Genomic DNA, 24,271 nt, shown 5'->3' on the forward strand with positions numbered 1-24,271 from the left:
ACATTTTTCTATTCGAATGTATTGCGGACAAATTATCTGTACAACGTTTTGTTCAAATATGTTTTGTTCAACATAATTATTGGAATACCTAGTTTGTTTTTTTTTAAGTAATTATTTTTAAAATTTTAAACCATGATTTCATATATATATATATAACATAGACTACATTTGCAAAATGTATAAAACTAATTCATAAATGAAAACGCATATTCGAATAAGAACGGATTGTAAGCAAATTATTCGAATAATTAAAAAAAATATATTCGATTAATTCTTCATTCGAATAACGTTTTATTCGAACAAATCGTGAATGGATTAAAACGTTTTATTCGGATAAGAATTGGCACAACTCCGACGAAACCACCCCGGTCAGAGTGCACTGGATCGGGTCAATATACAGGGGTTGGGAATAAATAAAACTACTCACGGTAAACGATTCGGAGCACATTCGTGGATTCGTGTAGTGGCCGATGATATTTTGCGTATTCATCGAGAATGCCGCGGCGTTGACAGTTGGGTGGAAAAAATTGTTTAAAAAAAAAAATTATACTCTAGACAAACCAGCGACTAAACACACGGCGATTGTCCAGTGCACGAACACACACGTGTAACAGGTCGGTACAGGCGATTCGGGTACACGGTTAAGCACTATACACACACGGCGAGCACGCTACGGTGACTGATCGGATGGCACCGACCGGCAGATCTCGGCAGAAAGTGAAACTTGGCCGCCACACCCTCCACTGCCACCGCCACACGGTACACGGGCAGCCGTGTAGAATAATAATATTACATTACTATTATCATTACCATTACTGTGTCATAGACCGCCCGGCACAGCCGACTGTTACAGCTCTAGTCTACCAGCATACAATAATAATGTCGTCGTACGTGCACAATGGACATCTCGTGTGTCCGTTACAACATACAAGTACATGTACCCACGATAAGTGCTAAGACCCTGGAACCGATCACTTCGGGTAGCAACTCCACAGCTCAGGGATCGTACCAGAAATACGCTTAATCGGGTCAAAAGGGTAAAAAGTTCATCCCTTCCCCGTTCATAGTATGGAGGAAAACGCCTAAAAAGATGACATTTTGTGAGAAATTTCCAAAACTTGATATAACAGCTATTTGTAACACCTATTCGGTTTGCCTAGAAATACCATATAGTCTCACGGTACTAATAGGACGCAATGGTGTGTTTTATAAACGGCACATAATGTAATTTCCTAGACAATTTATTTAAATCCCGGTTCTAGGACTCGTGTCTGTTAATAGTGTAAACTATCCTTGGCCGTTGCGTAATCCAATGATTTAAAGATATTATATTGATACCGACACAAAATATGTCTGCATTTGCCATATAGTCACGTTTTGCAAGTATGTTAATTAAAAAAAAAAACATGCATAAAAACACAGGACCGATAAACACTTCGTGTTTTATTGAATGCCTTTTATCGAATAATAATAATAATAATATTATGTGATTTTAGTAATAATTAACGATTGCAAATTAACAGACATCTTAAACCGATCGCCGGCGAAATGCTATTTAAATATACTAGTAGTATCTGTTACTTTTAAATTTTAATGTAACATTATTGTCACATAATACGTGCCGTTTTTAAATAAAAATACATACAATTTGCTTAAAGTTTACATGTTTTGATTACTTGTAATATCGTATTATATTATCATAATTTTACGCCACAAATTGTTGGGAAACGTTGTGTAGCATGCATATTTTTTACTAGAATAAAATCAATAATTTCGTTGAGCCAAATATTTTTTATTAATAAAGGTTATTAAAAAAAAAAAAAAAATCAATAATTTTGTCAATTTACAGCATATTAAAAATTACTGACAAAATATATATATATATTTTTTTGTATAAATGTCGTTTTGTTTTTTTCAAAAAAGTCAAAACTGTAAGTGTAGCTTATTTTTTTTGTAAATAACAATTTGAAAATACTGTACCTACATCATCTAATTAAAAGGCGATACAAGAAAGTTGGAAAAGCATTGCGGTGCTCAGCCCAGAATTGAAGTCAAAAGTGGTACTTGAGCACAAAACCTAATAGTATCATTCTGCATAGATATAAATAAAATTGTTTTAATGATTTGATCAATTTTTTTTAAAGATTTTAGGTGTTTTTGTTAAAATATACGAAATCTGCGAAAACACAGTTTCCCGGCAATTAAAAAAAAACTGTAGTGCCGAATTTTTTTCCCGTTTAATATGTTATGGGTACATATGAGTTCCAACTACTGGCAAATTTTCAACCCAAAAGTTTTAAAATTACCGCTAAAAACCCGGAAAAACAAAAAAAATTGTACCCCCCCCTAGGGGGGTGGGAAATGGGTATAGTTTAAGTTTGACACAAGTGACGTGTGCGGGCATACCAAATAATTATTTCTTATACATTTCAACTCGATCCGACTCTTTTTCTCGAAATTATAGCCAGTAAAAGTTCTAACTTAAAAACTCGTACGGTTTTTTTTTTTGTTTTTTCAACTTTCGTCTGTAAAGAATTAAACTTTTTCAACTTTTACCCCCCTCCATAGTACCAACTAGATGAAATTTGCGATTTATAGAGTTGCTATTCGAAGGAATTGGTCAAGTATTAAAAAAGTTACAGTGTATACAGCGAAAAAAAAAGCCCACATCAGAGTAAAACCAATACCTTCTCGCTTTGCATCGAAGCTAAAATAAATAACAATTTTTTATATTTGTTTTATACTTCAATTTAAAACCAGTTTTAAATAACTATTTTAGAGGTTAATGAAGTTTCAATAGTTTAGAGCTGGAGGAAAGATGCAGGGTAGTTCAAGATAAAACGATCACCTTGTATAAATGAAGATACTGCGTGTTTTAATCAATACCGAAGTAACTTACAAAGATCCAATACTATTAACTTTTTTTTATGGTTAAGCCATGAGTTCTTAAACCTTACCTATCGCCTAACTTCCAAGCGTTGTTTCTGAGAGTGATTTAACGACTCTTATTTATAATAATAATTCCTAAAGAACTTTCTAGGCTCATTGTGTTCCGTCATGTAATTAGTTTTCTTTCTTAATTTTCAAATATAAAACTCTATAAATGAATTAACTTTACATTTTTCTCTAGACAACGTTATATCTAGAAAACTTGTTTGAACCGATAAATTGGTATATTTTTTTAGAGGCCACAGAATTCTATCAAGTTAATGATTTTAATTTAATTATAAAGTTGATATGACTATTTTTAATTTCTGAATTCCAGTGATGCAAGGTACTTCCTTTATATGTATAAACTACTTGTACTAAGTATTAATTCAAAATAAAATAAAACAATATATTTGGTGTCATATAACCGAACAATTTATCTTAGATACAAACAAAATTATAATTTTCCAAGCACATAGGTGTCACATTGGGGGATCTCAGTAAGACAAACATAGTACTGCAAGGAATAATGTAAAACATAATATTCAAAGAGAGACTATTCCGATTGTACTCAACGGTTAGTTTTGTTGGGTTTTCAATGCGATGCATATTTTTTATGAAAGAATACATTTTATTGTGATTTTTTATTATAAAAAAAATATGAAGAAAATTGATTTAATGTGTGATGTAATGTAAAGTGATATTATATTAATATGTATAGTGCTACCTCTATAGTCGTGTAACATAAATGAAAACGTTTTCCAAACGCTAAATTGTACCTAAAAGTCAACCTGTATAAATGACAAGAGATTTAAAAAATGTATTAACTGGGGGATAGGTGACGAGCACTCGACAATACATTTTCAAAATAACACACCGCGTTTGATAATAATTATTGAACTCTTTATTTACCCAATTATTTAACAATGTTTCTGTTACAAACTAATGGAGAGATATAATTGGAATGTTAAAACACACCGTACGGTACAACAAAAAATATTCAGGAATAAATAATTCAACAAAATCATTAAAACAATATGTATTAATCTATTATCCTCGATTTCTATCAAAAAAATCTCCATCAAAATCTTTATCCATTGCTTTGGACTTCTCGATAAGTTCTACAAGTTGCTTTGAACCAGGAGCGAAACCTTCTGGACATTTAACGTCTTTGTCTACTATACTATTCGCCCAAAGAAATACTTCCTTATTGATACCATTCTTGTCTAGAAACAACCAAAATAACATTTTAATCCTAATAATTGTATTTTATGAAACAACATTTTTATATTTTAGACCACTAGATTCTAGGAAAAATCATATTGTATTAAAGTAGTTTAAAATAATTGATTTCATACAAGGGAATCTTCGGTGTTGTTTTTTCTACGGTGACGATCGACTAATAAGCGTTTAACACACTAATATGATTTTTGACAAAAAAATTTAAAGAATAACAAAACGTAACTAGCCAACTGTTTTTTAACCTAACTGTAACTACATACATACTTATGAATTAAGATGTACAACTATAATATTGACTACGAATGTAGTAGATAAAATTATGGCCCCACTGTTTCATAATATATTTTTGTTATAACACTTAGATCTTAAAATACAAAATTAAATTTTGTACTTAAAATAGTACGTTAGGGTTAGATTTTAAAGTGATCAAAGTTCAATTTTCTGTATTAAACACATCGCCTGTCTCGGATTGCCCATAAGTTATTTGTTCATTACATTTTTCCCGTGCTGTGGATCCATACTTGCTACTTTTAAAAATGTAAGTATCACCCAATAAAAAAAAAAAAAATCTGTAATAAATCCTTTTTTTAAAAATTAAAATAAAATACGAACAATTGACTTCAATCGACCTGACCATGTTCTGGCAATCATTCGTCAAATCATAGTTGTCTTGTACAAACTTTTTAAACGTATTTAAGGGCATGAAACCTTGTGAATTATGGTTTTCAAAAAAATTGACCACCATCTGGAATAAATAAAATAATTATACATCATTTTTTTCAACGCCTGATAATAGTATAAAGAAAATGATAAAAATTACTATTATTAAGATTTTAATAAAAACATTTTTTTTTAGATTTCTTCGCTATCGAATTTTTTTTATCGAAAATCAATTTTTTTTAGAATTTTTCCAATTTTCAACAAAACTGCACAAACAATATTTTTTTACTAAGGTAAAAAAAAGTATAAATAATTAACATTTTTTATACTAATTTGATTTTGACGACCTATAAAAATAGTTCTTATAATTTTTAGAAATTTAGAGTTTTAGCTTCGATGCAGAGCAGCAAAGGTTTGAAGCATTGGTTTTACTATGATGTGGACTTTTTTGTGACTGTATACACTGTAACCTTTTTAATACTGGACCAATTCCTTCGAATAGTAACTCTATAAATCACAAGTTGTATCTAGTTGGTACTTTGAAGGGGTAAAAGTATACTAGTAAAAATTTGAAAAAACAAAATCATACAAGTTTTTAAGTTAGAACTTTTATTGGCTATAATTTCAAGAAAAAAAATCGGATCGAGTTGAAATTTATGAAGAATATTTATTTGGTATGCCCGCACACGCCAATTGAATTAAATTTATAATAAAACCATTTCCATTAAATAAAAATATGAAATTACTTTATTTATTATAAATGTATTATTAAATATTGTATTATTGGTACACTAATATATGTAATTGTGTATTGTGTACTATCAGTTATATTTTTATATAAAGATGTATTACAAATTTGAAATTTACCTCCATTTGGCTTACAGCATCGCCGTTTTGAATACAGAAAAGTACAAACAATAAAATACACTTGCAGTACATTTTAAAAACGCCGAAGTTATACAAGAGTTCAAAATGTGAATTTAACCGTGTGCGATGCTAAATGATAATCTGTACCTGTGCATTAGTCGGTTTTATAATGATTTTTGTTAGTATAAGCTCCACACAGCAAAAAAAAATATATTTGTTAAAGCAGCCGTATTAGTGCCTCTGTAAACATTATTATTTAGGTCAACATCTTACCAAAATCTTACACTGCGTACCAATGTATGTTTGCTTTGTATACATTAGTTTAAATGTTTAAATCAGAAAATATTATATTACTGTTTTTTTTTAAAGCATGCAGTGCTTGGTTACCTTGATGATTAATCATATCTGCACAAAGGGGTCGGGACAAAGTGAAAAATTAAACCAATAAAAAAGAACCAGTACAGTGGGGTTTTGGAATCTGAAATCTGATCAAATAAACGCTCTGACGCTTATTTGTAATTACAGCATCTGAACTTAATATTTTCTAACTTTGCTAGTTTATACTGTGCTTGGTTTAGACTATACTGGCTTGAAAATACTAACTACTGATAAGCACCGAAGCTATTTTTCCAAAGTGATTTTATCACTTTCAGATTGAAAAATTCCTATAAACCTGTGACCTATTATTTATCTATAATAACTTGCTGGTACATGTTGACTGTTGAAATTCGTACATGGCTCCAAAAGTAATTATAATGGCAATGTGTAAAATACTAATTTTTTTGCTTTTCCTTATTAAGAATAAGTCATCTTGATTCCTCGCACGAAAACAAAATACCTATGAAAATGTAAACATTTCTAAGCTATTGTTTTATTGATATTAATTTTAGGCTATAATTCTAAGAAGTTGGATTTTTTTAACATACATAACCATTATTTATACCGTCCATGACAGGCAAAATAGTGGTAAGTTCCAAAATGGAAAAAACCAAAAACATGTCAACTCCCTGTAAAAATAAGAGACATTAGTGAAGTTTAGGGTAAAGACTGTTGGAAAAAGTGAAATTAATAAATAGTTTCCAACACGTTTAGGACATGAATATTCATTAAATATTTGGAAGTAATCTGACTTTTTTCCAAAAATATTACTGCTTGCCGTAATTTTAAGTACAAAAAATAAAATTCAATTTTTTTGGAGGGTTTTTCTCGATTATAAAGGGAAAGTGCTTGAACTTTTGCAAGATTTAGCCCATAAAATTACCATTCCTCTAAGATGTTTGATATAAAAATTTGACGTATAAAGAAGTTACATGCAACCCCACGTCGATGCTAATAAATATATAATTGTTTTTTGTTTAAGAAAAATCTAAATTACGATATCACTAATAACACAACTATTATTGGTAGTTTAAAAATTCGAATTTATTTTTGTTACACAGTTTAAAGATTTATTTATAAGACAACCAGTAAAAATCTGTAGAATAGGTTCAACATGACGCAATTTTGTTTATGGAGAAAAACATCATGTTACTCTGATTTTTGTACTACTCAAAGATAAAAGATTTGTATTAATTAACATCTTTGTTATTGAGACCACCCAATTCTAGGAAAATCCATATTATATTAAAGCTAAAAAGGGCGTTAAAAAAAATCACCCGGTATAATTTATTTTGTAATAAGAAATAATGTTTTGAATTATAATTACTTTAAAATGGACCTTCAAACTTTTTTATAATACGACACAGTCCCATTTCACAATTATATAAATTTTTTTTTATCTTCATGTTAGCGTAGAACATATTTTAATAAACGGGCTTATGCCCAGTACCACAGGCCAAAAATTGTGTTAAATTATATATATTTTTATTATTTCCCCTTGTCTCTCTTTTTTATTAATTTGACGTGCGATCCGCTAAACGGGTCCCTGCCAAATATATTAAAACATTTTCCAGTATCTTATTATTCGAAAAATTGAATTTTAAATTGTTCGAATAATTTTTAGCTGAATAAAATAATATACGTATTATGTTTGGAATTATTCGAATAACTTTTATTTGAACAATATGTTTTTTAGATGATTGTTTCATTTTGATTTTTAAAATCAAAATCGGGACCTCATTATTATTGTTGGTTGTTTTAAAACCATAATTTATTTGTTTTCTATAGCTAAACATTTTATTTAAAAGACAATCAAAATTTTAATTTTATCAAGTTGTATTACAATAGGCATTCTTAGTGAGTCAGCCAATAAAAATCTCTAAAATTACAAAAAAAATTATAATTATCTGAAAAAAAATTAGCTATTGGGAATAATATAAAACATAATCGATATAACTGAAATGTTTTCAATATTATTATTATTTGATCAATATGACGCATTTTTTTATGAAAAAAACATGTTATTGTGTGTCTGCACTATTCGCAAATATCGAGCAAAAATTTGCTTACAACGCAAACACTTTGTTTTTCTAAAAAATTGTAATATATTGTAATGAGTCATACCTGTAAGTAGGGTACACGTGCCTATATTATTACAGATTTAAAATAATTGATTAAAATTTAGTTGTAAAGGATTCTCTAAAATGTGTTCAACTTTGTAAAAAATAGAACTTAACGTTTATCAAATAAAATCCTATCCAAAAGTATTCCATGGGGTGAAAAGTTGAAGAAGTTACTAATAAAAGTACTCATTATAATCGAGAAATACAAACATTTCAACTTAACTGAAAGGCTCTAAGAATTGTTCAAAAAATAATCTTGATTGATAGTTATAACACTAAAGGTATAAAGTAAATATAAAAATAAAGCATTGTCGACCATTACGTATCAAAAAACTAAGTTGTTAGTTATGTTTTAATAATTAGGGGCTATCAAAGTTTAGTCCGTATTTAGATGTATTTCAAACATAAATAATAATTTGAATTATAGCATTTTAATCATATTTTTTCCATTATATTTAGGTTAGCTAGCTAATCATTTTTTTCAATTGTAAATGTGTTTTGAATTTATTTTCATTTTTAAATGGAAACGCAGCTTCCCCTTTCCCTGATTAGTTTCCCAACCCCGAACTTTTGGCCCAATAAAGTACCATTTAGCTAAGATATCTGATCTGATACACATTACATATAACAAAGTTACATGCAGCTCCACGTTGAATCTAATAAATATATAAGTATTTACTATAATTCCTGTATAACAAAAACTATTGCAAATTATATATTATAGGCCTAATATGATCAAATTTTGTAATAAAAAAACATGTTAATGTGTTTTGGTACTGAAAATATAAGAATATATTTCACGATGAAAAACATTTGGTTTTTCTAAAAAACTGTATTATATTATAATGAGTCATACCCGTAAGTAGGCTACACGTGCCTATTTTACAAATTCTAAATAATAGATTAAAATTTTGTTTTAAAGGATTCTCGAAAGATTATAAAACTCTATACCTGCTAATGTATAATATTAAGCTAGACGTTTATCAAATTAAATCGTACCCAGAAGTATTATATTATGTTAAAAGTTGAAGAAGTTACCACTATAAGTACTCATAATATCGAGAAATACAAACTAAATAAAGAAAAACATTTCAACTTCAACAAAGTGCTCATATATTTCACTTGGTGAGCAATACAAATCTTTTCAACAAATATACTTCATTCTTGGATTATGACACTACAGATAAACAGTAAAAATCTTAAAGAATCCACTCATTCCCATAAGTCTTTCCTCAATATCAAAAAGATCCACTAATTAGTTATGTCAAATTAAAATTTAAAATGGATGGTGGTGCGGTAGTGTAACTCTGATAAAAATAATACTACACTTCATTCTTCCTCTAGTCCTAAATTTTAATTAATTTAAATGTAAATGTCCAAAACTGATTATTAACCAGCCAACAAAATAAGTTGGAACTTATCTATATTATTTTAGTAGAACGAAAAAACAAAAACTTTTGGTAAAGTATACATAGGGTTTATATATAGGGTTATTCTTTTATCATGAACCAGTCAATATCTCACTGCGTTAAATTAATAATTGAATTTTTTTTTTCATATTGTTTTTATACATTGTGATCTCAATTTTTTTTAAAAAAATTTGGTTTTACCCCCTCCCAACTTTTATGATAGCAACTTTTGAAACTTAATTGGTAACGAATATATTTTATTACCTTTTTAAGTAGAAAATAATGTATTACAAATTTTGACTGGTCGATAACTAGTTTCGGATAACTATTTTTTTGAAGTTAAGAGTTTAAAAGTTAGGACTGGAGGGGAAGTGGAGTGTAGTACTATTTTTATCTGCGCGCATTTCCCTACCGCACTTCCCCCACATCCATAAAGTTCTGTTTTAACCTAAGTATAATACGTTATAATTTTTTTCAATTTTTACCGGAGGATCTTTTCCAACTTTTCCACTCGGTATTAAGGAAGTTCAATCGAATGTTTGGATAACAGAGAAATTATTTTTAAATAAACAACATGTTTTGCACAATAACTCCAACATGTAGCATAGCCAAGTGCTGCCCTGAGGCCAGAGGACTGAATAAATTGTATTTTGTAATGTTTTATTTATTAGCAACTGTGAAACTTAAACAGTAACGCATATAATTTATTAAATTTTTAAACTGAGAATAATGTACTTAAAATGTTGACTGGTCGATAACCGGTTTTCGATAACTATTTTTGAAGCTACTATTTTTATTTTTACTTATATTTATTTTTCAATAGTACAGGGCAGGAGGAAAGGTGCAGTGTAGATAAAAGGATCACCCTGAATAAATAATACCCGACTCCGCCGCGGTGCTAGCGTGGTGGTCGACGGCGGGGGAGACGGTTACAAATATGAGAGTGAAATGGAAGACAAACCGGACAACGTGATGACGAAACTGTGGATGAAAGGTATTATATAGCTTGCGTACGAGTGCGCAACATCACGGGATACATTTTTGTGTATCTAAGGTAGCTAGTAAACATATTAAGTTACTGGCTAATATTTTAGTGTTTTCATAATATCTGGCCCAAAACAATTCATAGAGAATTTGGCCCTTAAAATTATTGAATTTATTATTCATTTCTATTTTTAACGTTGTGAATACAACAAATATGCCCCCCATTCCCACCCCAACCCCAACCCTTTTATCTTACCCCCTAACTCTCACCCCTAACTCTTACCCCTAACTCTTACTCCTATATCTTACCCCCTAACTCTCATCCCCTTACTCACACCCCCTAACTCTCCACCCCTTCCCTTATCTCTTATCTCTCTTATCAGATAAATCAGCTGTTATTTTTCGTTATGATAACCGGTGTCGGTGTCGATTTTTTCCGGTTGTGTTCCAAAGTCAAAACCATATCTCTTATCTCTTATCTGCTATCTCTCTTATCTAAACAGATAAATCAGCTGTTATTTTTCGTTACGATAACCGGTGTCGGTGTCGATTTTCCGTGTATGTGCCATAGCAAAGACATAAAAATGTCAAAAAAGATACTGCGTGTTATAATCACTACCGAAGTAACTTACAAAGATTTAATACTATTAACATTTATTATGGTTAAGCCATGGTTCTTAAACCTTACCTAAATCGACTTTTGGTTATAATAATAATTACTTAAGAACTTTCTAGGCTCACTATGCTCCGTCTTGTATTTAGTTTACTTTCCTAATTTTTAATTATAAAACTCTATAAATTAATTAACTCTACATTTTTCTCCAAATTACCTTATTTTTACACACTGCTTATACTAAGTATTATTTCGATAGGTACTCGACAATACATTTACAAAATAAGACACTGCGTTAATAATTATTTTTGAACTCTTTATTTAAACCAATTATTTAACAATGTTTCTGTTACAAACTAATAGAGTGATATTATTTTAATGTTTAAACATACGGTACGGTACAACAAAAATCTGCAGGAATAAATAATTCAACAAAATCATTAAAATAATATGTATTAATCTAATATTTTCGGTGTTATTTATTAATAATATGTAATGTGCATCGAAATATATTATTTAGTTCTATCAAAATATTCCCCATCAAACTCGTTATCCATTCTTTTGGACTTCTCGAGAAGTTCTGCATGTTGACTTGAACCAGCAGTGTCTAAAGGAGTGAAACCTTTTGGACATGGAATTCTTTTGTCTACATTACTAATTGTCCAAGTAAATATTTCCTGATTGATACCATACTTCACTAGAAACCACAATAATATATTATAGTTATATTGGTTATATTTTATGAAACAACATTTTTATAAATCAGACCACCAGATTTTAGGAAAACCCATATTGTATTAATATAGTTTAAAATAACTGTTTTAAAAGGTACATATTTAAAAATGAATAAAAAAATACGATATTAAATTTTTTACATTAAAAGTACGATAGGTTTACATTTTAAAGTTAACAAAGACCAATTTTTTTGTATTGAACACATCGCCGGTCTCAGACTGCACATATAAGCTTTTTTAAAAATTAAGTTTTTTCCGTGCTATACATACGTGGTACTATTTAAAATATAAGTAAGATCCAAATAAAAAACAAAAACCTGTAATAAAGCTCTTATGTAAAAATTTAAATAAAATACGCACATCGTTTACTAATATTAGTAACCAATTTATCGTAATATTCTGCCGTTTTGTAGTTTTGTTGTACATAAGATAAATACGCATCATAGGACAGTATACCATTTTTATTTTCTCTATCAAAATATTCTTCCAATAACTGGAATACATAAAATAATTGTATTAAACCAAATAAAAAAAAAAATTCTAAAAAATTGAAACTTTTGCTATTAATTTGATTCTGACGATCTATAAAAATAGTTTTTATAATTTTTAGAATAAAAAAATATAATTTTTTTTTTCAGCCGAAGAACATATTTTGAAGATAAGGACAATGAATATTATATTATTAAAAAATAATATTTATTTTAATGAAAAAAAAAAAATATATAAACATATTTTATATATTATAAATGTATTGTTAATTAACATTGTATTATATATATATAAATTAATATATGTAATAGCGTATTGTATACTATCAGTTATATTTGTTTATAAAGATGTGCTTCAAAATTGATATTTACCTCCGCTGGGCTTAAAGCATCTTGAAGTTGAATCGAATTATCAACTGAATTAATAGCCCAAATAAAAGTTCCCTTTTTGATACCATTCTTGACTAGAAACAACCATGATACATTATAATCCTGTTGAATATATTTTATAAAACAATATTTTTAAAGTTTAGACCACCAAATTGTAGGAAAAACCATATTGTATTAAAGTAGTTAAAAATAATTGATATCATTCAAGGTATCTACTTACAAGTGAAATTGCAGTGTTGTTTTTTTGAAGGCGATTTTCGACTAATAGTTTTTCTATACAATAACATAATTTTTGGCAAAGAAACCCAATGTAAAACAAAAAACAAAACTGTAACTGCCTACTTTTTAATCTAACTGTAACTGCATACTTATGAATAAGGATGTACAACTATAAAATTCACTACGAATGAAGTTAGGGTTACATTTTAAAGTTAACAAAGAGATATTTTTTATATTAAAACACATCGCCTGTTTCGGTCTGCACTTATACTTTTTGTAAATTACGTTTTTCCCGTGCTGTGGATACATACGTGATACTATTAAAAATGTATGGAACACCCATTAAAAAAAAAAAAAAAAACTAGTAAATATTTTTTGTAAAAAATAAAATAAAATACGCACATTTGGATTCAATCTTCCCAACCGTGTCCTCGCAATCTTGGGTCATATCATAGTTTTGTTGTACAAAAGTTTTAAAAACATTAAGGGGCATTACACCTTTTTCACTATGACTTGCAAAAAAGGTAACCAACATCTGGAATAGATAAAATAATTGTGTATTATTACAAATGTATTTATATATATATTGGTAAAAACTAATTTGGCTCTGACGACTTATAGAAATAGTTTTTTTAACTTTTAGAAACATAATTTTTTTTTATTAAGCCAAAGAACATATTTTTAAGATACGGACAGTGCATATTATATTATTAAAAATAATACTTATTTAAATGAAAAAAATAAATATGAATATAATTTATATACTATAAATGTATTATTAATTAACATTGAAAATTCTATTATAGTTATATTCATGTATGTAATTGTGTATTGTATACTACCAGCTATATTTTTTTATAAAGATTTATTACAAAATTGAAATTTACCTTCGCTGAGGGTAAGGCGTCACCGTTTTTAATACAGAAAAACACAAACAATAAAATAAGTTTGCAGTACATTTTAAAAACGCTGAAGTTATACAAGAGTTCAAAATTTAACCGTTTGAGATACTAAATGATATTCAGTCTCAGCATTAGTCGGTTTTTATAGTGGTTTGTTTTTAGTTTAAGCTCCACACAGCAAAAAAAAAATATTTGTTTGAGCAGCCATATTAGTGCCTCTGTAAACATTATTAGTTAGGTCATCGTCTTACCAAAATCTTACACTGCGTACCAATGTATGTTTGCTTTGTGTGCTTCAAATCAAATTTTCTGATCGGCAAATATTATTTTACTATTTTTTTTTTTTTTGAAAAATCATGCAGTGCTAGGTTACCTTGATGATTAATCATGCCCCACTACAATGGGGTCGGGGCAAAGAGAGAAATGAAATCACTCAAAAAAACAATAATAATGCGAATCTCTGCTATAATTATGGTATAAATATTAAGTACGGATAAAAACCTTTGCAGTGGCCATAGTGTGCTACGATTAGGGTTGATTATATTTTGTCTATAATAATTTGCTGTTACACGTTGACTGTTAAAATTAATTTGTACATGGCTCCAAAAGAAATTATAATGTCAGTGTGTCAATTCCTAATTTTTTGCTTTTCCTTATTAAGAGTATGACGTCATCATGAATGCACGCACGAATATTATTGATATTAGTTTTAAGCTTTAGTTCTAAAAATTTGAATTTTTTTATATGGGCTTGGGTTTCGACAGAATACTCACTTGGGGACCCAATCTCAAAAGCAAACGGAAACAGTTAAACACTCGCCTACATTTAATAAGACCGCTCATTCAGCCCAATCTGAATATTTCTAACCGTTTACTTTTATACAAAACCCTCCTTCTACCAATGTGGTCTTACGGTATTGCTCTTTGGGGTGCCGCAAAACCCTCAAACATCAGGACATTTCAGGCGTTCCAGTCCATATGCCTCCGCTTGGTCACCAAAGCCCCGTGGTACGTCACAAACAATTTCCTTCATGAAGACCTCAAAATCGCAATAGTCAAAAAGACCGCATCAATATTCTACCTAAGACTACACTCCAAAATGCAAAGCCATTCAAACCGACTTGTCACCCAGCTGTACTCAAAAACACTTCCGTTACTGAGTTTATGGAAAACAACATTTGTACGCGGGTTTTCTTTTAAAAATTGCATAAAGTATTCCATCACTGTTGTTTACATGTGATATATAATATAATAACTAACATAGATACGAATAGACGAATTTAAAAGTAGGTGGTCATCTAAAGGACACACATTTTTTATTCCAATTATTTCATTCGCCTCAAAATAATATTTGGGTACTACAAGAACTACACACTTATCAACAAATTTTTAATGTGTTATGCTAAATCATTGATTAAATACCTTAATCATACTATTATGTTTAATAAAGGTAAGGTATGTTCAATAATAATAAAAAAACAATAGCAACATTTAATTTATAGTTATACCGAATTAAGCGTTCAAATTCGTTATAGATATTTAGCAAAAAAAGTATAGTTAACCCAACTAAATGTGTAGTTAATCCATCTACTCGAAAACCAATAAATTAATTTGGTATTTCTAACTTAAATGATGTAGTTGGCGCAACCATATTATAGAAGATCCAACAAGAATATTTCCAACCATTTACTGTAACTGACTTTTTTTTCCTGTCTTAGGTCATAGGTACGAATTAAAAACAGGTCTGAAACTATTAAATAATATTTCAAAAATTGTAATATTTGGAAGCCCTTTAAGTGGCGTATTTTGTGCGATTCTCAAGTATGTCCAAAGTATGAACACAACTCTCAAAGCCCCACTAAGAGTATTTTCGCCTAAATTTCCTATATCTATATTAAATGCCCAAAAAGAAGCTTAATGAAATATTTTTCAGTTAAGAATTAGAAATAAAAAAAAATCTATGCATTACTGTAATAAAAATAAAAAACCAATTGATTTGTGAGTATAAAACTACAATATAAAATGTTTGTATAGTTTGTGCGTCATTTGGAGGCAATGTACTTAATTATTATTGTACCGGCTAAAATCCAATACTGTGTATTTGATCAGATGTCTTATAACATTGGCAAGGTATAATATTAATGCAAATATGGCAGATGGCAAGCAGACAATTATTAAGGCAATATGGTAATCAGTGTGTTCATCAATAAAGTTATCATAATTTGCTATTATGCATGTGAACTGTTTGGTGATTTTAATAAAATATTACCAGCGCAGCTCTGACAAATTATTATAGACAGCTCAATTAGCTCAACCTTACAGACTGCGCCAACTTAAAATTTATCAAGAAATATATATTTTATAATAAACTAATCCTAATTCATAACACCTGTAAGACATAATAAAAAACGTTTCTTAGTGATTCGTTGTTTAATTTATAAAAAGAAAACAAGCTCCAAATTTTTATTTTTTCTTAATGGTTTGGATTATTAGTTTTGGCCGTTTAGTCTGTCGGAATCATCGCAATTAAAATTATTTCAAACACAAATACAAAATTTAATTAGAATATTTCAACCAGATTTATCACGTTAAATATTTTAGTTTAGGTACTTTATTGTGTTTATAATTGTAAATGTTTTAGTAGTTTTTCTCGATTTTGCAGGGAAAAACCTTTTGAGAGGGATTGTAGAGGGAAAAGAGGAAGAGGAAGACCAAAGAAAAAATGGGTAGTCGGAATACAGAGTGATATGATGATAGCGGAGGTGATTGCACGAGATGTAGAAGACCGAGTTCTATGGAGGTGTAGGACTAGGGTGGCCGAACCAATGTAGTTGGGAGTGTAAGGCAAAGATAAAGAAGAAGACGGTAAAACAAAAATGTTGATGAAAATAAAAAAAACAAAATCAATAAAGTAATAACATTATTTGTCTATATTTTTAATAGTATACAATGTATGTTATAAACCAGCATAGTTCGCATTAGGAATTTCTTTATCGTCCTGTGTATAGAATTACCTTATCATCATTTGGAGATGAAAATGCAAGGTTTATTTTACAAGTTAATCTCTAAAATTGTACAATAGTGTATAACCTTTGAGCCTAGCAGCAAGCATATTAACTTGTAGTCCTACTAATGACTAGTTGAAGAAGTTTCCTATATTATTAGTCATTAAAATCGAAAAATACAAACTAAATAATGACAAACATGTATTTCAAAACACAAATATAATTTAAACTAGATTTGAATCAGATTTTTCACATTTTATTTAGGTTTTATTTAGATTTTCAAATCTCATAGAGTTTAAAAAGATAATTCATTTTTTTTTCAAAATTTTTTACAATGTGATCTCAATTTTTCAAAATTTTTTTTGTTTTTACTCATCTACCAACTTAGTTTTTTTGACAGCGACTTTTGAAATACATGCATGAAGTACATGCACGTGTACATGTGATCAAAATTTACATATTGAATGCGTATGCTTGCTTTTAGTATGTTGCAAACAAGTTCCATTTTGTCATGAACCACTCAATATCTTATTAGGTTTAATTGATAATCACATTTTTTTTCATAGTGTTGCCAAACTAAATATTTTTATATCAACTTTTAAAACTTTAGTAGTACATTTCGGTAACTTTTTAAATTGAGAATAATGTACTTAAAATGTTGACTGGTCGATAACCGGTTTTAATAACTATTTTTTAAGTTATTGAAATTTCAATAGTTTAGGGCAGGAGGAAAGGTGCAGTGTAGTTCAAGATAAAACGATCAGCTTATATAAATGAAGATAAAGCGTGTTATTATCAATACCGAAGTAACTTACAAAGATTCAATACTATTAATATTTTTTATGGTTAGGCCATTATTTTTAAACCTTACCTATCGACTAACGTAGACAAACTTTCTAAAATCGACTTTTGGTTATAATAATAATTACTTAAGAATTTTCTAGGCTCACTATGCTCCGTCTTGTATTTAGTTTTCTTTCTTAATTTTTAATTATAAAACCCTATAAATGAATTAACTTTATATATTATTTCTCCAGATAACGTTATATGTAAAAAACTTATTTAAACCGACAAATGGTATATTTTTTTAGAGTGCACAGAAATCAATCAAATTAATCATTTTAATCATTAAGAGGATCTCAGTAAAACAACCAGAGTAATGGAAGTAATAATGTAAAACATAATTCAAAGCGAGACTTTTTTGATTGTACTTAACGATTAGTTTTCTAGGGTGTTCAATGGCGACGCATATTTTTTTATAAAGAAATACGCGTTGTTGTGATTTTGTTTTTATATTAAACAAATATGAAGCAAATTGAAATATTGTTTTCGTAATGTAATGTGTTATTATATTACTTGTAGTAGTGCTACCCCTCTATAGTCGATTAACATAAATTAAAACGTTTTCCAAACGCTTATTGGTACCTGGAAGTCAACCTGTCTAAATGACAGTAGAGTTAAAAAATGTATTAGCTGAGATAGGTGATGAGTACTCGACAATTAATTTTCAAAATAAGACACTATATTTGATAATAATTACTATTGAACTCTTTATTTAAACTATTTATTTAACATCTTTTCATATATGAATACATGTTGTTGTGATTTTGTTATTATATAAAAAAAAATATATAAAAACAATTGATTTAATGTTATTTTTAATGTAAAGTGATATTATATTAATATGTATAGTGCTACCTCTATAGTCGTGTAACATAAATGAAAACGTTTTCCAAACGCTAAATTGTACCTAAAAGTCAACCTGTCTAAATGACAAGAGATTTAAAAAATGTGTTAACTGGGGGATAGGTGACGAGTACTTGAAAATACATTTTCAAAATAAGACACCGCGTTTGATAATAATTATTAAACTCTTTATTTAAACCAATTATTTAACTATGTTTCTGTTACAAACTAATGGAGTGATACAATTTTAATGTTTAAATACACGGTACGGTACAACAAAAATCTGCAGGAATAAATAATTCAACAAAATCATTAAAACAATATGTATTAATCTAATATTTTCGGTGTTATTTATTAATAATATATAATGTGCATCGTTATATATTATTTAGTTCTATCAAAATATTCCCCATCAAAATCTTTATCCATTCCTTTGGACTTCTCGAGAAGATTTGCATGTTGACTTGAACCAGCAGTGATTTTAGGATTGAAATCTGGTGGACATGGAACTTCAGTGTCTACTCTACTAATTGCCCAAGTAAATGTTTCCTTATTGATACCATGCGCGACTAGAAACGACAATAATACATTATTACCCTATTGATTATATTTTATGAAACAAATTTGTTTTTAAATTCAGACCACCAGATGCTAGAAAAAAACATATTGTATTAAAGTAGTTTAAAATAATTGATTTCATTTAAAGTACATACAAGTGAAATTTCGGTGTTGTCATTTCTATGGTGTCGATCAAACTAATAATTGTTTAATACACTAAAATGATTTTTAACAATGAAACTCAAAGTAAAATAAAAAACAAAACGTAACTAACTAACTGCTTTTTAATCTAACAGTAACTACATACTCATGAATTAAGATGTACAACTATAAAATTGACTACGAATATAATAGATAAAATTATCGCCCCACTATTTCATAACGTTTCAATACGTTAGGTTTACACTTTAAAACCCCTATGTAAAAAAAATAAAATAAAATACGCACTTTCTGGACCAATTTCAGTGACCAATTCTTTGTAATAGTCTGCCGAATTATAGTTTTGTCGTACAAACGATACATACAAATCATAGGGCAGTAAACCATTTTTATCAAAATAGTTTTCCAACATCTGGAATACATAAAATAATTGTATGGCATAACGAATTGCTAAATATATGTATGGTATCTTCGGTCATAAACAAAAAATTGTCAAAAACCATTTTGTTATGTAAAATAATCTTAGATTTCTGAAAAAATATTAATTTACTTTTTCGAGTAACAGAAAGTCATTAAAATTGAGTTTAAATTCTAAAAACTTGATTTTTTTGTGTTGCCTTATATTTGAAAATATTTTTAATAGTTTTTTCGGAAATCTAGTTTTACAAAAAAATAGTTTTATGTAAATTGTATAATATTATTAGTTATGCTATTTAAAAAGATGTATTCAAAAGTAAAATACACCTCAAGTTTCGTAACAGCAGTACCATTTTGAACACAATAAAATAAGGTAACATATAATATGCATTTTAAATACATGTTGAATTGTGTGATGACATTAAAATTCTTTTAAGAAGTTAAAATATGAATTTAATCGTAAGAGCTATACCGGAGGAGTATGATATTCTGTCTTAGCATTAATCGGTTTTATAGTGATTTTTGTTAGTATAAGCTCCACGCGGCAAAAACATATATTTGTTAAAGCGGTCGTATTAGGGCCTCTGTTAACATAATTATTTATGTCATCATCTTAGCAAAATCTTACACTGCGTACCAATGCATGTTTGCTTAGTGTGCTTCAATTCAAACTTTTTGATCGGATAATATAATTTTTTATTTTATTTTCTTAAGTTCTACACGACAACGATATAATATTTGTGAAACCGTCTCAAATTGTATTGATTTTGTAAACATTATTATTTACGTCAACATTTTACTCCTCCTCAGCATACTCATGTATGCTTGGTTTATGGAAAATGTGGGTTTAATGGGGTAGTATGGTAAAACAGGGTATTGGCGGTAGAAATAACGCTGAAATCGATTGGTGATAAACAGATAATAATTTATCAATAGGGGAAGGTGGGTACATTGCCTTGTATTAATAAATTATGATTTGATTATCACCAATCGATTCCAGCGTGACTTCTACCACCAATACCCTGTTTTAACATACCCGCCTTTCCCCTATGTTATACAATTATAATAGTTTAAATTAGAAAAAATATTATGTAAACGTTTTGCTAGTTTTTCTCGATTTTAAAGGAGAAGTGGTCGAACTTTTGCAACATTTGGCCCATAAAATTACCATTCAGCTAAGATGCAACTCCACGTCGATGCTAATAACTATATAATTGATTTTTGATACCAAAAGATCAAAATTGTGATATCACTAATAACACTACTGAGGTAGTTTACGAATTCGGATTTATTTTTGTTACACAGTTAAAAGATTTATTTATAAGACAATGAATATTTTAATTTTTAAGAAGGTATCGCAATATGTAGGCTCAGTGAGACAACCAGTAAACATCTGTAGAATACAAAAAAAAAACTTTTTAATAGCTGACATAACATAATTTTTAGCTGAATAAAATAATATACGTATTATGTTTGGAATTATTCGAACAACTTTTATTTGAATAATGTGTTTTTTAGATGATTGTTTCATTTTGATTTTTAAAATCAAAATCGGCACCTAATTATTATTGTTGGTTGTTTTAAAATCATGATTTATTTTTTTCTATAGCCAAAAAGTTTATTTAAAAGACAATCAAAATGAAAATTTTCTCAAGTGGTATTACAATAGGCATTCTTAGTGAGTCAGCCAATAAAAACTATTGGGAATAACATAAAACATAATCGAAAAATTGAAATATTTCCAATATTATTTTTATAATATGTTCAATATGACGCAGTTTTGTTTTATGTGTTTCTGCACTATTCGCAAATATCGAGCAAAAATATGTTTACAACGCAAACACTTTGTTTTTGTAAAAAATTGTAATATATTTTGATGAGTCATACCCATAAGCAGGCTACACGTGCCTATTCTTACAGATTCTAAGTTATTAAGGCAATATAGTAGTAATTAGAGTATTCATCAATTAAAAAAGTATCATAATTCGCTATTATGCATATGAATCGTTAGGCAATTTTAATAAACTATTACCAGCGCAGCTCTGACAAATCATTATAGACAGTTCAATTAACTCAACCTTATGGACCGTGCCAACTTAAAATTTATTAAGAAATGTATATTTTATAATAAACTAATCCTTATTCATAACACATGTAATACAAAATGTCTCTTAGTGATTCGTTGTTTCATTTATAAAAAGAAAACAAGATTCAAATTTTTATTTTTTCTTAATGGTTTGGATTATTAGTTTTGGCCGTTTAGTCTGTCGTAATCATCGCAATTAAAATTTTTTCAAACACGAATACAAAATTTAATTTGAAGATTTCAACCAGATATATCACGTTAAATATTTTAGTTTAGGTACTTTATTGTGTTTATAACTGTAAATGTTTTAGTAGTTTTTCTCGATTTTGCAGGGGAAAAAACCTTTTTCCTTTTTCTTTATACTTCAATTCCGAACTTTTGGCCCCATACAGTACCATTTAGCTAAGATATATGAACTAATAGACTTTTGTGACTTTAAGATGATAATTTAAATACAATTGTAATAAAACTACGTTGTTTAATTTATAAAAAAGAACAAGAAAACATTTTTTTTAATGTTTGGATTATGAATTTATGCCGTTTGGTCTGTCATAATCGTCTTTTATAAATATGGTTTACTTTGATTGACAATATGTTGTCCAGTATAATATTACTAATGTGACAGACATTAAAGATGTTAGTCAAGTACTTTTATTTTACAATTAACCCCAAGTATAACAGAAATTATTAAAATTAAAATATGTTGTTTAATTATTTAATTGTGGACATAATTTATAAAAAAAATTTTATTTAAATTAACTAAACAATCATTTATTTTTTGTTCTTATTAGATTTAAGATGCCGAAAAAGGTTTTTCAAAAGCTTAATTAAATTTCAGTGATAAGTAACCGTGCCGCATAAATTTAAATGTAACCTAATGCTTTTAAAACTAATGAGTTTAACATAGCATGGAAAATTCTTACATACAAGGTTTGAGAATTTGCTTTTGTGCACGTGAGTCATTCTAAGTTATACGTTCCATAAAACAATACTAACATCAGTATACATAATAAACAAAATGTATTTCAGTGAGTCATACACGAATTACATTTTACAAAACCAAATGCCGATATAAAGTTTTTAGCAACCATGTTTTCAAAATTATTTAAACATTTGTTTTTTAATTCGTAGCGGGACAGAGATGCTATTGATTTTATAATGATGTGGGTTTTTTTTGTCTATATAGTATAAGTTACAGTGTATATAGTATATACACTGTAACTTTTATAATACTGGACTAATTATTTCGAGTAGCAACTCTATAAATCAAAAATGCCATCTAGTTGGTACTTTAGGGTGTAAAAATTGAAAAAGTTTACTTCTTCACAGTTAAAATTTTTAAAAAGTCAGTACAGTGGGGTTGGGGCATAGTGGGGACGGGGAGCTAACAGGCTTAGAGGAATTATTACATATTATTATTTCGTTTTTTCGAAAGTGTTTTATCACATTCAGATTTAAAAATTCGTGTAAACCTGTGACTTCCCCTCCCCACTAAACCCCGATCCCACTATGCTCCGTCCCCACTATGCCCCGACCCCACTGTATTGGTTTTTTTTGTTTAAAATCAAAATTGGTATTTAATTAATTTTATTGGCAGTTTTTAAATTTCTAATTTATTTTTGTTCCATAGACAAAAAATTTTTTTAAAAGACAATCAAAATTTTAACTTTTAAGTAGGTATTACAATAGAAGTTCTTAGCGAGACAATCAAAATAAGGCTGTAGAACACAAACAAATGATAGAATATATTGATAGATATATGGTTATGTGTCATACCCGTTGTAGGCTATACGTGATTAGTATTACAAATTCAAAATAATTGACTACAACTTTGTTGTTAAGGTTCTCTGAAAGTCATTTGGAATTGTAAAATTTAAATATTTACCGAATTAAATCCTACCCAAAAGTGTTATATGACGGAAGATGAAGTTACCACTAAAAGTAATCATTAAAATAGAGCAATGCAATTATGACAAATAATGTAATAATGTAATTATGACAAACATGTATTTAAAACACAAATACTAATTGAAATCAGAGTATTTAAAAAGGATTTTTCGCATTATAATTACCTAATTCTTAAATCTCATAGAGTTTAATTAGATATTTCATAATTTTTTACAATGTGATCTCAACATTTTTTTATGGTTAAGTCATGGTTCTTAAACCTTTCCCATCGACTAACGTCCAAGCGTTATTTTTGTGTGTAATTTACCGACTCTTGGTTATAATACAAATTTCTAAAAAACCTTACAGGCCCACTTTGCTCTATCTAGTAATTAGTTTTCTTTCTTAATTTTCACTTATAAGACTATATAAATTAATTAAATTTACATTTTTCTCTAGATAACGTTAAATATAAAAAAACTTATTTGAACCGATAAATTAATATATTTTTTTAGAGTGCACAGAAATCAGTGAAAT

General features: G+C 28.5%; 4 protein-coding genes across 6 annotated transcripts in view; all 4 read right to left on the reverse strand.

Moving 5' to 3' along the window:
* LOC126845614 (uncharacterized) overlaps nt 1-671 on the reverse strand; it is a 50,253-nt gene extending 49,582 nt beyond the window's left edge. Inside the window, exon 1 of the mRNA XM_050584375.1 lies at nt 428-671. The gene's annotated coding sequence lies outside the window, so the exon portion shown is untranslated. The remainder of the gene's footprint in view (nt 1-427) is intronic.
* Nucleotides 672-3,824: 3,153 nt separating this feature from the next.
* Nucleotides 3,825-5,843, reverse strand: LOC126845792 (uncharacterized). The gene is made up of 3 exons (XM_050584691.1): nt 5,698-5,843; nt 4,783-4,915; nt 3,825-4,154 (listed from the first exon to the last, which is right to left on the reverse strand). The coding sequence occupies exons 1-3, from the start codon at nt 5,767-5,769 to the stop codon at nt 3,979-3,981; spliced, it is 381 nt and encodes a 126-aa protein (XP_050440648.1). The 5' UTR covers nt 5,770-5,843; the 3' UTR covers nt 3,825-3,978.
* A 5,725-nt stretch (nt 5,844-11,568) lies between these two features.
* LOC126845812 (uncharacterized) lies at nt 11,569-14,043 on the reverse strand. 3 transcript variants are annotated; one of them, XM_050584734.1, is made up of 6 exons: nt 13,923-14,043; nt 13,438-13,570; nt 13,037-13,332; nt 12,799-12,890; nt 12,299-12,431; nt 11,569-11,901 (listed from the first exon to the last, which is right to left on the reverse strand). In XM_050584734.1, the coding sequence occupies exons 3-6, from the start codon at nt 13,101-13,103 to the stop codon at nt 11,717-11,719; spliced, it is 477 nt and encodes a 158-aa protein (XP_050440691.1). In that variant the 5' UTR covers nt 13,104-13,332; nt 13,438-13,570; nt 13,923-14,043; the 3' UTR covers nt 11,569-11,716. The 3 variants fall into 3 exon arrangements, with proteins under 3 accessions (XP_050440691.1, XP_050440690.1, XP_050440689.1); XM_050584733.1 differs by having other exon boundaries at nt 13,037-13,352; XM_050584732.1 differs by lacking the exon at nt 13,037-13,332 and having other exon boundaries at nt 13,923-14,037.
* Nucleotides 14,044-18,839: 4,796 nt separating this feature from the next.
* LOC126845831 (uncharacterized) lies at nt 18,840-20,228 on the reverse strand. Its single transcript, XM_050584765.1, has 3 exons — nt 20,089-20,228; nt 19,633-19,756; nt 18,840-19,196 (listed from the first exon to the last, which is right to left on the reverse strand). The coding sequence occupies exons 1-3, from the start codon at nt 20,161-20,163 to the stop codon at nt 19,012-19,014; spliced, it is 384 nt and encodes a 127-aa protein (XP_050440722.1). The 5' UTR covers nt 20,164-20,228; the 3' UTR covers nt 18,840-19,011.
* Between the last annotated feature and the right edge of the window lie 4,043 nt (nt 20,229-24,271).

Source organism: Adelges cooleyi, unplaced genomic scaffold (assembly GCF_023614345.1).
Source record: "Adelges cooleyi isolate 19-005CV unplaced genomic scaffold, UGA_ACOO_1.1 ACOO_flye_CR_arks_rails_tigmint_CR_PRNA_8, whole genome shotgun sequence".
Classification (NCBI taxonomy): domain Eukaryota; kingdom Metazoa; phylum Arthropoda; class Insecta; order Hemiptera; family Adelgidae; genus Adelges; species Adelges cooleyi.